Below are 13,638 nucleotides of genomic sequence, written 5' to 3'. Positions count from 1 at the left end.
TGGAAAAAAGGCTGAAACTTGTTCGGGATTGGATTCAGGCAGAGTCGCAACACGACCTCGCAACTTGTCCGACTGGTCCTCGGAATAAAGGAGGCCTTTTACCAGAAGAAGAAAACAGTCATGGTCCTGTTGGACATACATAAAGCCTTTGACACCGTTTGGACAGAGGGATTTATCGCGAAAATGTGGATGGCACACATGCCTTTATACATGATAAGAATCTTGGATTCTTATCTGGTCAACCAAAAATTTAGGGTAAGAATACACCAAGCATCGACAGCTATGTTTTCATTTGAATGACATGAATATCAAAATCATGTGATGGTGTGCACAAGCCTTGGCGGCAGAAGGCACATTACCTGGTAGGTTTTAATAAAGTCTATGTTTCTGGGTGAGCATCAACCCGCTAACATCGCGGGGGGCGTTCCCTACCGCCTCCGCTCGGCGGGGGCGCAACGGCGCGACTGTTCTGGAGTCACTTTGCTACTCTACCCTTAAGGTAGAGGTATTCATGAAATGTAGGCATGTAAATATTTTATTTTGGTGAAAAAGTATTTTTGCTTTTGTTTTTGCTATTAAATTGGTAGCAAATTGCCTAAAATGACTCTGCTCGATAGGAAGACTTAACAACTTATCTCTGGTTTGGATTTCCGCACACACTGGCCTGGAAGACAATGAGGTTGTTGACTCTTTCGCAAAGGAGGGTGCTGCAAGTAGCTTCATCCGACCAGAATCTGTCACTGGGATTGCTTTAAGTTTTTCCAAACAAACTTTGATCACTTAGATGGCAAGAAGATTCAAAGACTTCTGGCAAATTCTTCCAGGATTGGCTTACTCTAAGGTGACTACAGAAGGAATGAACTACGATGCCTAAGAGGCCTCCTTACAGGTCACTGTCGTTTTGAATTATCATATGCAGAGACTCGGACTATCGAAAGACAGTGTGTGTCGCCTCTGTTTGGAAAATGATGAAACAGCAAAGCATATACTTTGTCCCTGCTCTGCTGTGGATTGAATCAGGTTTTCAGAGTTTGGTAGAATCAGATTCCTATCATCTGACCTGAAAGATTACTCACCATATAAATTAATCGGCTTCGTCACAATAAATCCTTCCGGGTTGCGGTGGAGGGTCGAATAGATTCATTCTTTTTTGACCCAACCTGACCTAACCTATCACAATAATGATGAATAAAAAAAGATAGTTGAATATTTCATTATATTTGTTTATTTATTCACTTACATAACTTCATCTCAATGAATTATGGAATATAAGTCACTTAAGAAATTATTTGCTTTAGTCCTCTGAGCCGTTTCATGCCTAACTTATACTAGAAATGTTCATATGTATTTCAAAGTTCACATAAAACATTTAGTCATACTATTATAAAGTGTATTGTTGGAAATCGTTCAAAGACTGAAGAAAAGTTGCTTCCACCGTTGTAGGACCATCTGTAACAGAAACCAATTATTTGTAATCATGAATAATTATTATCCCAAGTATAAAAAGTTGATTTGGTCTAGTGGTAGTGTGTCCGACTGAAAGGTCACAAGTTTGAATCCGTATTCGATCATATATTGTGCTTCGGAGAATTTATTCAACTGCATGTCTGACAGGACTGCGAATAGATTTGCAGCAGGAAGGATTACCAAACAAAAGAATGTGCAATCAAGGGAACTCAAGAAACAGGATTCATTAGATTCGTAGATCAAAGAACCTTAGAATGGTTTGCTCAAATGCGGAGAGAGGCAAATAATCAACTGAAATTTTCCTGTAAACAAACAGGAAGTGAAACAAAAACCAGTTTTCAGATATTTCAGATGAGTTACTTTATATTTTCTAAGATAGTAACTCCTCACTATATCTGCCTTGCTTCCAATCAGAAACAGGCAACATGGAAGCAAACAGCGTGATAAAACCACGAGTTCATAGTTCCATAGAACAATATAGTTTGGTATCACAATAGGACTTCATTGTTGAAATATATCGTGCCTTAAAATGAGACCGCAGATCCGGCACCCGACCTGCTTGACGTGGCTTGATGCATTACCAGTAGGTACGTTGCGTGTTCTTTTCGATTTCATTGAAATCCGGAATAACGTTTCCACTCGACTTGATAATTTCTCATTATATGAATAAGTTTCCATAATGATTCTGGGATTTCTGAATATCATATATAAATAGTTGGTATTCCAAGTGAAGTTTGAATTCAAGGATTATTGTTTGTTTCTTTTGAGGTTATGTGAATCAGTGAAATGTGACACATTTTGGTATCTTGTCTGTGTTCATGGCATTGGTGAGTTTAATTTGATTTATATATTCTTTTCAGTTGTTTCTTCATTTTATCGATTGAACAAAATAATCACTCTCAACTCGAAACGAGGCGAGGGCTGAAGGGCTCCTAAATTATGTAGATTCTAACATTATATTGAAAATAGCCAAAAACTCAAGAAGTGATGAAGAATTAGGACTACATGTTAGTTCCATTAGTTTTATTATCTTCTAATGAAAAAACAATATTCATTTTCCAGCTCTGTCAATGTAGATCGATACTAACAAATCCAATGTTTTATTCGTGTGGGGTTCTGACAACAGTATTACTTTTCATTATAGAAGTGAATAGCTCGTGACACTTTACACTATATCATCGTACGATGTTTCTTGCAATATTTTTTTGTTTGATTTTCACTAAATTTCGATTATCAATCTTTCCAGTATGAGTTCGTATTGAATTCATCAATTGAATTGAAAGTACAGAATAAACTATGCAAAGAACATGATAACTATTAACAGAAAGATAGTAATAATACAAAAAGAGTTATTGATAGGATTTTCTGTTCACCTATGAACGGGAACACTCGAATTTTAGGTAATGAAACGAATGAGGTCTTTCATTTCAACATATGATCCCTAGAATGTCCCAGGATAATGCATGTCAAGTCTGTTCAAAAACCGTCAATCCATTCAAGTGAAAGATGCGCCTAGTTAACTTGAAGAACATATTATTGATCTTAGAAATAAATTTGATTGTTTTTTGCGAATAAACAAAAATCAATTTGATAACTGTTCAACCGAACAATTTCCGTTGCCGTTTCAAATCATCTAAAAGAACAATTCGTTCAGCCCAGTCTTAACTCCCTACACTGTAGGTTAATGGACTGACACCTATCAGAAAACAACTACTCCCCTGGCTAATACCACGAAGGGCATTGGATTATATCTGACAGGGATCAGTGCAGGATTCTTCACTGAAGTTATTCTTGCATATGCTGTTGGCGGTACAACTGCCGCAATTATTGGAACACACTTGCAGGCCGGTTTCGAGCTGTTTGGCCACTCGTCAGCGCAAGGTAGTATCTATCAACATAAAGTCGATGATTTCCGATAATTGAAAATCGAATTCCTTCAGAGTATCATTTCTCGAACTTGGCTGAAGCAGAAAAGAAACAACAGGTTCGTCTTCGCCCCATCTGCCTGTGAACGAGGTAACCAACCGCATATCCAAAATTTGCTCAATTCCTCTTATGAGAAAAGAAAACAGTTTTAGTCCTCAAACTTTTTAGACTAATTCTAATTTGGCATTCTTCAAATTTCTTTAAAACTTTTCGCGAAGTATCATCACAAAAATGAATTCAGGGTTTATACTTCTCGTGAATTGGTCGGCCAAGCTAGTAATAGTTCCAATCCCTGATTTGGAAAATGGATCCAGGCTATTGGACTGAATAACTCTTCAACAGTTTGAACGACTCTTCAATCAAAATTCTTCCATTCTTCCCAAACACAGGAAAAATAAATAAATTCATTTTCAAACTAGTACGGCTAACTTCTGTCTTATCTTTGGATTGTCATTACATGGAACTGATATATAGTGTGTCCATTTCAAAACTTACAATGGGCTATATATCACGAACGAAAGCTGATATCGAAAAATGTTTGGAACCGTTTCTAGGATAGTAAGGGGGAACTAAAGTGACATGAAAGAGAACTCCCTACTTGTGATATATCATTGAAAAGAATATAAAAAATGCTATCCAATGGTACAAATAATAATTGTAGAGAGTGAAGCAATAATTGTGAAACTTTGGCCCGAATGGAATATTTAATGAGGTTTTTGTTGAACTGCAAATTTATTAAAAATGTCAATTAGGTAAATGCTGAAAGTGGGTTCCGTTATTTTGTAAACAATAATACAGCATATTTTCAAATTCTGCACGAACTTCGGCAAATGTTGTTCTAGTAATGGCACGATATGCTTGCGTAATACTTTCTCGCAATTCCCCAAGTAACGCAGGTTGAGTTTTACAAACAACTGACTTGAGGTGACTCCACAGAAAAAATTCAGGTGGCGCCAAGTCTGGTGACCTCGATGGCCACACAATGGGACCTCTCCTTCCAATTCATTTGTGCCTAACTGAAGCTGCATAGTGAGGAGATGCTACAGCTAGGTTACCTTGGTCGTCCCTTTGGTTCTTTAATGTATGCACAATTAAAGGTTCGATGGTGTTTTCCAGCATATCGAGATGAATGTCGCCACTTAAAATGCTTGATAATGCTTGATATGAACAAGGGACCAATTATAGCATCGTCTAATATTCCTGTCCAAACATTCAGTTTTTCATGATATTGAGTGTGACCTTCTCTGGATCGATGCGGGTTCGCATCGATTCAGAGAAGAGATTACATTACCATTCAGAATAAAAGTACATTCATCACTATAACAAATACTTTTTAACATTCTCGTTTCAACGCGAATTCTTTCAGTCATGAGTTCACAGAACTCAATTCGTCGGTCTGGATCATCATCGCCTAGTACTTGAAGAATTTGTGTTTTGTACGGGCGAAACTTATGTAATTTTAACACCTTTCTAGCCGACTCATGTGAAAGTCCTGTCACTGCAGATACTTGACGTGTTGATGTAGTAGGTTCCATTGCAAAATTTCCAAGGATCTCAATTTGGGTTGCTTCAATCAGTAATCTTGGGGCATTTCTTTTTTTATTTTGCACTGATCCCGTTTCTCTAAACTTTTCAACTAAATCGCGGACGTACACGTGGCTTACATTTCTGTCCGGATGCCTTTCATGAAATATTTGAGCTGTTTTTAAATAACACTGGTTCTGGGAGGCAAATATGAAAATTATCTCCCCGCGCTCAGGTATACTATAAACCATCGTGACAATTACAGCTGGATGACAGTACATATCGTACAAATGATTAAAACTAATGACATTTAAAAGTCTCAAACAGACCAAAAATTATTGACTTTGAAGGAACCCAAATAACAGATCTTCCCTACTTCTTTTGCAAAAACGGCAAATTAAGTTTTTATTTAACAAAAAAGTATCGGCGGACACTTATCATTTAAAATAATAGTCCGGGAGGTAGCATTACAAATAAAAAAGTCATAGTAAGCCGGCTGATATTAAAAGTTCGTGCAGACTTTGACAATAGGCTGTATTATTGTTTACAAAACAACGGAACCCACTTTGGGTATTTACTTGACATTTTTATAAGTTTGTAGTTCAACAGAAAACTCATCAAATATTCCATTCAAACCAAAGCTTCACAATTATTGCTTCACCCTGTACAATTATCATTTATACCATTGGATAGCATTTTTTATGGTCTTTTCAATGATGTATCACAAGTAGGGGTTTGCAATTTGAACTTTTTGAGTTTTGGTGGGTGGGGCCTAGGGGGTTGATGGGGGTGAGTTATCTTTCATATCACTTTAGTTCCCCCTTACTATCCTAGAAACGGTTTCAAGCATTTTTCGATATCAGTTTTCGTTCGTGAGATATAGCCCATTGTAATTTTTTAAAATTGACACACTATATTTTTGACGGTATGCAATACTTGAAAAGTATGGAAAAACACTGTTGAACTGTCGCCGGAACTATATTATTGTGTCGTGGTGTGTGGGGAATGTTCCTCCTGAAAAACACTGTTGAACTGTCGTTCAAACTATAGGGTCTTTTATCAGGCGCTTCCTATCTTTAAATTTGAATAAAACAAAGTGTGTGTGAGATATCATGAAAATTTTTTATTCGCTTGAAAATATTGATGCCATTATGTGTGGAATATATATAGCGTCCAGATGTCCAAATGTCCAGATCCACACGGACCACATATTTGCAGTTGAGGCAACCACATTATTGTGGCCACGGTGACTGTACTTCGCGGTTGACTCAACCACATTTTTGTGGTCGACTTGCGGTCATATGAACCGCACTTGCAGTTGAGGCAACTGACATCAAAAATTGAATGTTGTGAGACCAATATGTACGCTGTTGGGTTCGACTGCAAGTTTATGGTTAGTGTACGGCGGATGCCGCGATGCCATCTTGGCGGAGATCAGCAGCAAGTTGAGTGCAGAAGCCCGTTTTGACTTTTGTGAACGCCCGTGTACGTCTAGTACAGTATTTTTTATGGGCGGCTTGAGTTCGCTGGAACGTGATTGCAATTGTGTGGTCGATCCGACCGCAAAATGTGACTCGTGTACGGGCGCTCTAACGGTGTCAAATCGCACGATCATGGTGGCCAGTTCACATCACCTCCATGTGAGATGACCATGTGAGATGATCATGCCGTCAAATCGCTCGTGCAGAATATTCAATATGGCATGAGCTCTGTGGCACGCCGTTTTACTTTTTATTGTCACAAATATTCATTCCTCAATTTATTCACCTAAAAAATTTATTTGTTTGAATTTAATTGATTAATGCATTTGTTGGATACTTCAAAAACGATTGTTCACAAAATTGTTATATTTTAAATGACACTTGATTTAAAATGTTACATGAATGAAATTGTTATTTGAATAAAAAAGATTAATGAAATAACTTGAAGTTTTTATTGATTCCGAAGAAAAATATTGTTTCAGCGTATTGGAAAATGGAACGCCAATTTACTATATATTATGCTGAAAAATAATCTATATACATATAGAGTTTCAGCAATGAACAAACATTTTTATTTTTGTATTATTCGAGTAAATTCAACAAACGTTTCAATTCCGCATATAATTTTGACCTTTGAATAAAATGTTAGTTATTTATATGACTGTTGAATTATTATGAAACTTCAAACTCACTTTCTAAAAGTAAGTTTGGGAATAATATTTCAATGAATATATTTGAATGACTGTCAAAGTTTTCCCATGAAACATTGTTGGTAATTATGATGCACTGTTTGGAACCTTTGGTGTAGTAATGAATATTACTGGAGTTTTTTCCCAACACCAAATCGTTATTTTTAATACCTCGACACGTGTTTCGATCACCAAGTGATCATCTTCAAGAGGAAGATTAAACTAGAAACTAACGCGAAGCTAACGCTATTTTTGCTATATAGATATAGGTACTATACAGGTAAACCATACAGGTGTACCACCCATACAGGTATACCACCCTAAATTGATTTTACAATTTTGCTTTATCTATTATTTTACAGTATATGTTTAAATGTTATAGCTGTATATAAAACAATTTTCAGCTATATAAAAATTAATTTCACAATATTGCCTATCTAAATTTATTTTTGCAATGTGTCCTTATGTAGTAGTCAGTAAACCCAACAATATTATTTTAACAAGTTATATAGTATGCTATTTGACGGACGTATATCCCCTATACGATGACGGACCTAAGTATACCAAATAGCATACTATATAGCTTGTTAAAATAGTATTGTTGGGTTTACTGATTACTACATAAGGACACATTGCAAAAATAAATTTAGATAGGCAATATTGTGAAATTAATTTTTATATAGCTGAAAATAACATTCAAACATATATATTTAGGGTGGTACACCTGTATGGTATATAGCATTAATAGCGTTAGCTTCGCGTTAGTTTCTAGTTTAATCTTCCTCTTGAAGATGATCACTTGGTGATCGAAACACGTGTCGAGGTATTAAAAATAACGATTTGGTGTTGGGAAAAAACTCCAGTAATATTCATTGTTGGTAATAATAATAGACTTTCGTTTGTCTGAAAATATAGCAAATTAACTTTCCATATTAAATATTTTTCTATGAATAATAAAGATTGTTATATTTCAATTTTATTTAAAGTGTTGAATATTTCCAACTTTCACTTTAATGCATTCAATTTAAAGTTTGGTTACAACTTTTGTGCAAAACATTCTCAAGCAAGTATCATTTTATTTCATCAATCTTTTTAAAAAGCTAATTCCTGACAAAGAATTAAATTTTTTGATGATTTTAAAAGTTTGCAATGGCGTGGCATGCCGTTTTACTTTTTAATAATATTGCAGAAACTGAATTTTTACAAATTCAGCATCTGCAAGAATCAGCTCGACGCTAGCTCAGAATAAAAATTATCTTGGTTGAATAAATTGAGGAATGAATATTTATGACAATAAAAAGTAAAACGGCGTTTCATATGAAACTACATGTCGTTGGTGTTTAGACCATCTGAATCATGCCAATAAAGTTGGTGATCATCGGTCTATAGTGCTCGTCGTTGACAGTGATGGCCTAGTCAAAATATTTCTGAAAGAAATATGGACCGATGACTCGCCTGCTCAAAATCTACACCAGGCAGAGACTTTACCTTTTTACTGAACCAGTGGACTCAAATTTATCCACCACATTGCAACTAGTCTTCTTGGTTGGACGACTATGGCGACCGTAAAATGGTCGAAGCCCGTGGTACTTTGCACGAACACCCATTTTGATAAAATAATTTTATTATTTGCAGGTGTTGTTGACTGCTATGTTCATGGTGATTTGGCAAAACAGACTGAATAAACAACAAATAATTTGACAGATAGCCGGTCGGTAGTCGGTCAGTTCGACGTGGGTGCTTTGTTCACTCACTCAAATCGACCGCCGTGTTGGTCGCTGGTTCAAGCCTTAGGCTGAACGATCGATTTTCACTTGCTATCGTCCAACCCGTGTTAAGAATCACACGTTAAAAGGTAAGACCTCGTTAGTCCTTAGCTCGCACAAGTTTCGTCTTCTGAGAGTTGTCGTTCGTAGGGGTGCGACAGCTGGTTACCGGAAAAACAGTTTTTTTTAAAACAGATGTAGCTTAAATATGATGGCCGTTATCAATTATCAAGGTTCGGACGTCCCTGTTGGAAGATCCTTCATAAACATCTGTGAATAGAGCTGGAAATTAAAGTATACAACCAAAGCATAGTTCGAGAGTGAAAGTGATTCTTCTCAGTGAAGTTTTTCATTGAAATTCGTTACGGTTTCCATTTTCAATGTAAATGGGGAAAATGATTTCCATAAATACAATATCGCCAGAGAATATTTTTCCATGTGTATAAAGATGAGAAGTCTTTTTGAAGAATTCTTACTGATATTTGTTTTTTTTTAATGATCGAAAACACAAAATGCATTCTAGATGAAACCGTAAAGCCGGAATTATATTATTGTGTCGTGGTGTGTCGTGACGCGCCACAAGTATATCGTATCCATAAATTTAGTATGTTTAGAATGGGGAATGTTCCTCCTGATGAAAATCAAGTAGTTTTCATAAAAGAGCTCTAAAACAACGCATTTTAAACTCATCATTTCAAACTTTTTCTTTAAAAAATTATTTAAATACTTAAAAAAAAGAGGAATGAAATAATGCATTTAACATTTAAAGAGATTCGTTTCTATTTTACCATTTGGCAATATCGGTTATAGCTAATAAAAGACAATGAATATGTTACCTGTATGAGACAAACAAAGATGACATATTTAAGAGGCGTGCTATTCTGTTTACTTATGTTCCGAGTTCCGAGACATTCTGTGACATATCTATATAAATAAATAACAAAACAACTGTTGTTTATGTGGCTTGTGGAAGTAGTATTGAACTATAATTTATATTTTGCCTTATTTGTTCATTTATGAAGATAATTTTCCTTTTTTGAAGTAGAATATCTAGGTATCTATAAATTATTTCAACTTGATATAGGCGCTTAAACCCAACATTTGAAACAACAATTTGAATACTTTTCGAAGTGAATTTGTAAAAATCATGAATTAAACTCAACTTTAATTTGTTTAAACTTGCATTTGCGTCAGAACGATGGTGGAGTTATGACGCGTCAGAACACTCCACACTAGTATGTTTCTAATCTGACGCGTTAACTATCTAGAGAATAGTCGTTTACATTTATTGGTGCACGACTTATTGAACGGACGAACTTATTAAACTTCTTAGAAAATACGGGTTTACATTTTTTAATATCATTTTCTACCATAGAATGTACCTAATATCTCAAATTGATTTTTTGACATTCTGAAATATTGATGAAATCTTTCTTCATCACTAGTAAATGATATTCGCTTCGACTACCTCTCAAATCATTTACTGGATGAAAACAATATTTTCTCTTTTTTCTTTTTAAGTAAACTTCACATTAGCAGACAAGTAAGGTTTTCTTTAATATCACTATCCGAAATGGAAGAAAACATTGCAGATGCTCGCATGCGTTTATTCCAAAGGCCACAACTGTATTGACTTGAAATAACGTCAGAGCGCGCCCCGACACGACAGAATAGTCTACACGCCGTCACGTCAGAGAGCATCACAACACACCACAACATAATAATGTAAACCCGGCAGAAGGCAATATAATAGGACACCCACCTCACCTTCATCTTATGATCCACAATTCCAATATTGTGGTCTGTCAAATTTTATTCACGTAGTTACTAGATACTTGTTTTAAATTGCGTTTTATCATTACTTTTACGACCCCTTTGCAGGTTATGGAGTTCACACGTTTTTTTTTCAATGCAGCGAAGATTCTTTATCATTCTTCTGTGATTTTCCTCGCAGATATAGGTGTTATGTTGAACTCTTCCCAACATAACACCTTGATACTAAGGAACACTTCAAAATAAAATTTATCTGCTTCGAATACATACCAAACGGAATCCAAGCTGGCTGGCTTTTATCAGAATCTTTCCTGGCAGAAACCAAAGCATCCCTAATAGCTAGAGGAACAGCCACAGAAAGGCACATGGGGGGCTCGGCAACAGCTGAAAATTTCTGCAGTTTAATAATAATTTCATTATTACTATTTATATACACCTTTGGACTTGAGGAGGCCCACTTTATTGGGATCATGTTCTGGAAATTTGATTCTGAAATTTATTGGGATATCCTTAGCTCCAGGTGGTTTGTAATTCCAAGTACGGTCGGTTATGAGTTTTCCATCTGAATTGTGAATAAGGTGTTCCGTTGTATAGTACCCAATTCCTGGAATATTAAATTTAACAGAGTTGGTCAAAAGTAAGTGGAAGGAACATTTGGTTTTCAAAATGAAAATATAGAATTTCACGCCGGAGCCATGATTAGAGAGATCTTCGCTGGTGGGTCGTAGTCGAATGATTGGTTTCAAGGACGAATTTATAGTATTTCGAAATCATAGCAAGGACTGACTGGGGAGCTCCACGGACACTCGTATTCATAATTTTATGGGGTGGTAGAAGTAATGGTGATGAAGGTTGTAACCCCTTTTGTTGGGTTCACTTGCACGGTGCTCTTTGTCTGGGAGCTTATGGGTCGTAAATTAAGAGGGAACTTTCAATTATTGTTAGTGAAATGGGCCGCCATCGGGTTTTGTTATTATGGTATTTCGAAATGAAAATTACCTTAAGATAAAAAACATAGATAACTTTTGTAAAATTGCATCATATCTCAAAATGTTTACTAACAATAGTTGTTGAGAAATTTTCATAATAAATAAAAAAGAAACGTGTTACTATCACTCGAAAAACTCTCCCTTTCAGAATATATTCTCCAGATATATTTCTGGAAAAGTTGTTCTGCAGAGACCAAACCACACTTAGGTATATCTTATGAAAATAATACGAGTTTCTCCAGTGGAATCTGGGACGGGTACTTTCCCAAAATATTACATATTCACATAGTTAGAAGATGGACCTTATTTCTTTCAAAGTGAAATGTACTTCTTTTCAAAAATGGTTACAAGAATGGTACTACAAAAATGCAATGTGCTTAAGTAGATCGGCAAGAGCCTTCGACCGGATATCACATTACCTTGGTAACTGTGCTATGATAGAGAATTAATTTCAAGGGATAGGATAATTGTATTAATTTTCTAAATTGAAATAACTGAAGTGTTATGGACCGATGGAAAGTTAAATATTAATAGTGCAACCACCTTTACTAGATTGAGCGAATAGATTGAAGGAGATCTACTTTGTTTTTTGATCATATCAGATATACAGTGTAAATCTATATTGCCGTCAAAATTTTCCTAAACCATGGTCACGCAAGAAAATAAAATGCTACAAGGTCTCTAGTCAGTCGTTGCTGAGACTTTGAAATACTGCCTTTGTCCTCGAAGGCAACGCATTCATCACTGAAGATGTCTGGAGGAACGACAATACGAAACGTACGATGCTATAAGATCAAACACCGGCCTACCAACCCGGATCTTAACGGGTATTACACAATATTTCGTATAAAATGTTCTGTAAGATTTAAAATCATACAATCATCGGTTAATACATTATTTCAGTCGTATACGAGGCTTGTCAAAATATATGGATTTTGCTTGCTCAAAATAGGCAGTTGTTGCATAGGATATTATAGGCAATTATTGGAATAGGATATTCCAAATCATATGCATTTTCTTTTGTGGTCAATTGTATACACTTTTATAATAAACTACCCAGTTACATGGTGTATGGTTCAACCCCCTAGGAGGGGTAGATGTTACCGTTAGAACATTAAATGGAAAGGAGGGTCAAGTGACGAATCATTTTGAATGGTCTTCAGTTCTTCTTTTAACGATAACTTGGAATATTATTTTTTGATGAGCAGTTTCCGAAAAATACTGTTCTAAACTTAGAGAATTTGCCTGCACTGAGATGAATGGTTTTCAGGTTAGTATTCAAATATTATTCACTCAAATAGAAATGAACAGAAGTTCCGTTTTCTGAGCAAAACATTGTTCAGCAATTTTTAACGATTTGGAAAGAGGACTGAATGCCGTTTAAAATGAGGTGACACTTGACTCAGCTTCCCATTTGATATTCTAAGGGTAACATCTACCCCTCCTAGGGGGTTGAACCATGAAGGTTAAAAATAAAATTGACCTGTCTGTTCGAATTTCCATATTATGTACTGGAAGGGAGATATTGAGGGTGGGAAGTTTTCAAATTGACACCACGTTTATTCATTTAGTGAAAAAATTTCCAATGAGAATATTCAATATGAATGTGTAAAATCGAAATAATTTTTCAGTACATTGTTATGAAACTTACCCATAACGAAGGCGCCCTCTACTTGACCCATGTCGATAAGAGGACTGTCGGCTTCACCTAGATCTTCAATGATGTCAACTTGTAGTATTTGGTTTTGTCCTGTTAAAATATCTACTTCTACTTCAGTAGCGCATAGTCCAAAAATTTCATACGATTTTACTCCCGGAGAATTGTCAGCGATACTAAAAGATAACGAGAAAATTGGCAATACTAACTAATACATTGAAACACTAGTACCGTAAAATGGGGTTACTTTGATATTACGGGGTTACTTTGATAACAGCTTACTTATTATTGAAAAGCGCGAATAACGAGATTACTGAACGCAGCCGAATGTTTTATTTTTCAGTATTGGCAACACTGATACCGATT

The 13,638-nt window shown here is 35.7% G+C and overlaps 1 protein-coding gene across 3 annotated transcripts in view; it reads right to left on the bottom strand.

Annotated features, from left to right (window-relative positions):
• Positions 1-1,202: 1,202 nt before the first annotated feature.
• Positions 1,203-13,638, bottom strand: part of LOC111509938 (uncharacterized) — a 122,350-nt gene continuing 109,914 nt past the window's right edge. For all 3 annotated transcript variants that reach the window (XM_074171194.1, XM_074171193.1, XM_074171195.1), the window contains exons 19-22: positions 13,267-13,448; positions 11,063-11,230; positions 10,897-11,010; positions 1,203-1,449 (exon numbers count right to left, since the gene is read on the bottom strand). In XM_074171194.1, coding sequence (XP_074027295.1) covers positions 1,382-1,449; positions 10,897-11,010; positions 11,063-11,230; positions 13,267-13,448 — 532 coding nt within the window. In that variant the 3' untranslated portion in view covers positions 1,203-1,381. The remainder of the gene's footprint in view (positions 1,450-10,896; positions 11,011-11,062; positions 11,231-13,266; positions 13,449-13,638) is intronic.

This window comes from Leptinotarsa decemlineata, unplaced genomic scaffold, assembly GCF_025532065.1.
Source record: "Leptinotarsa decemlineata unplaced genomic scaffold, Ldec_3_MD MMD2_tig00000010_RagTag_RagTag, whole genome shotgun sequence".
Taxonomy (NCBI): Eukaryota; Metazoa; Arthropoda; class Insecta; order Coleoptera; family Chrysomelidae; genus Leptinotarsa; species Leptinotarsa decemlineata.
This window is presented reverse-complemented; position numbering and strand designations above follow the sequence as displayed.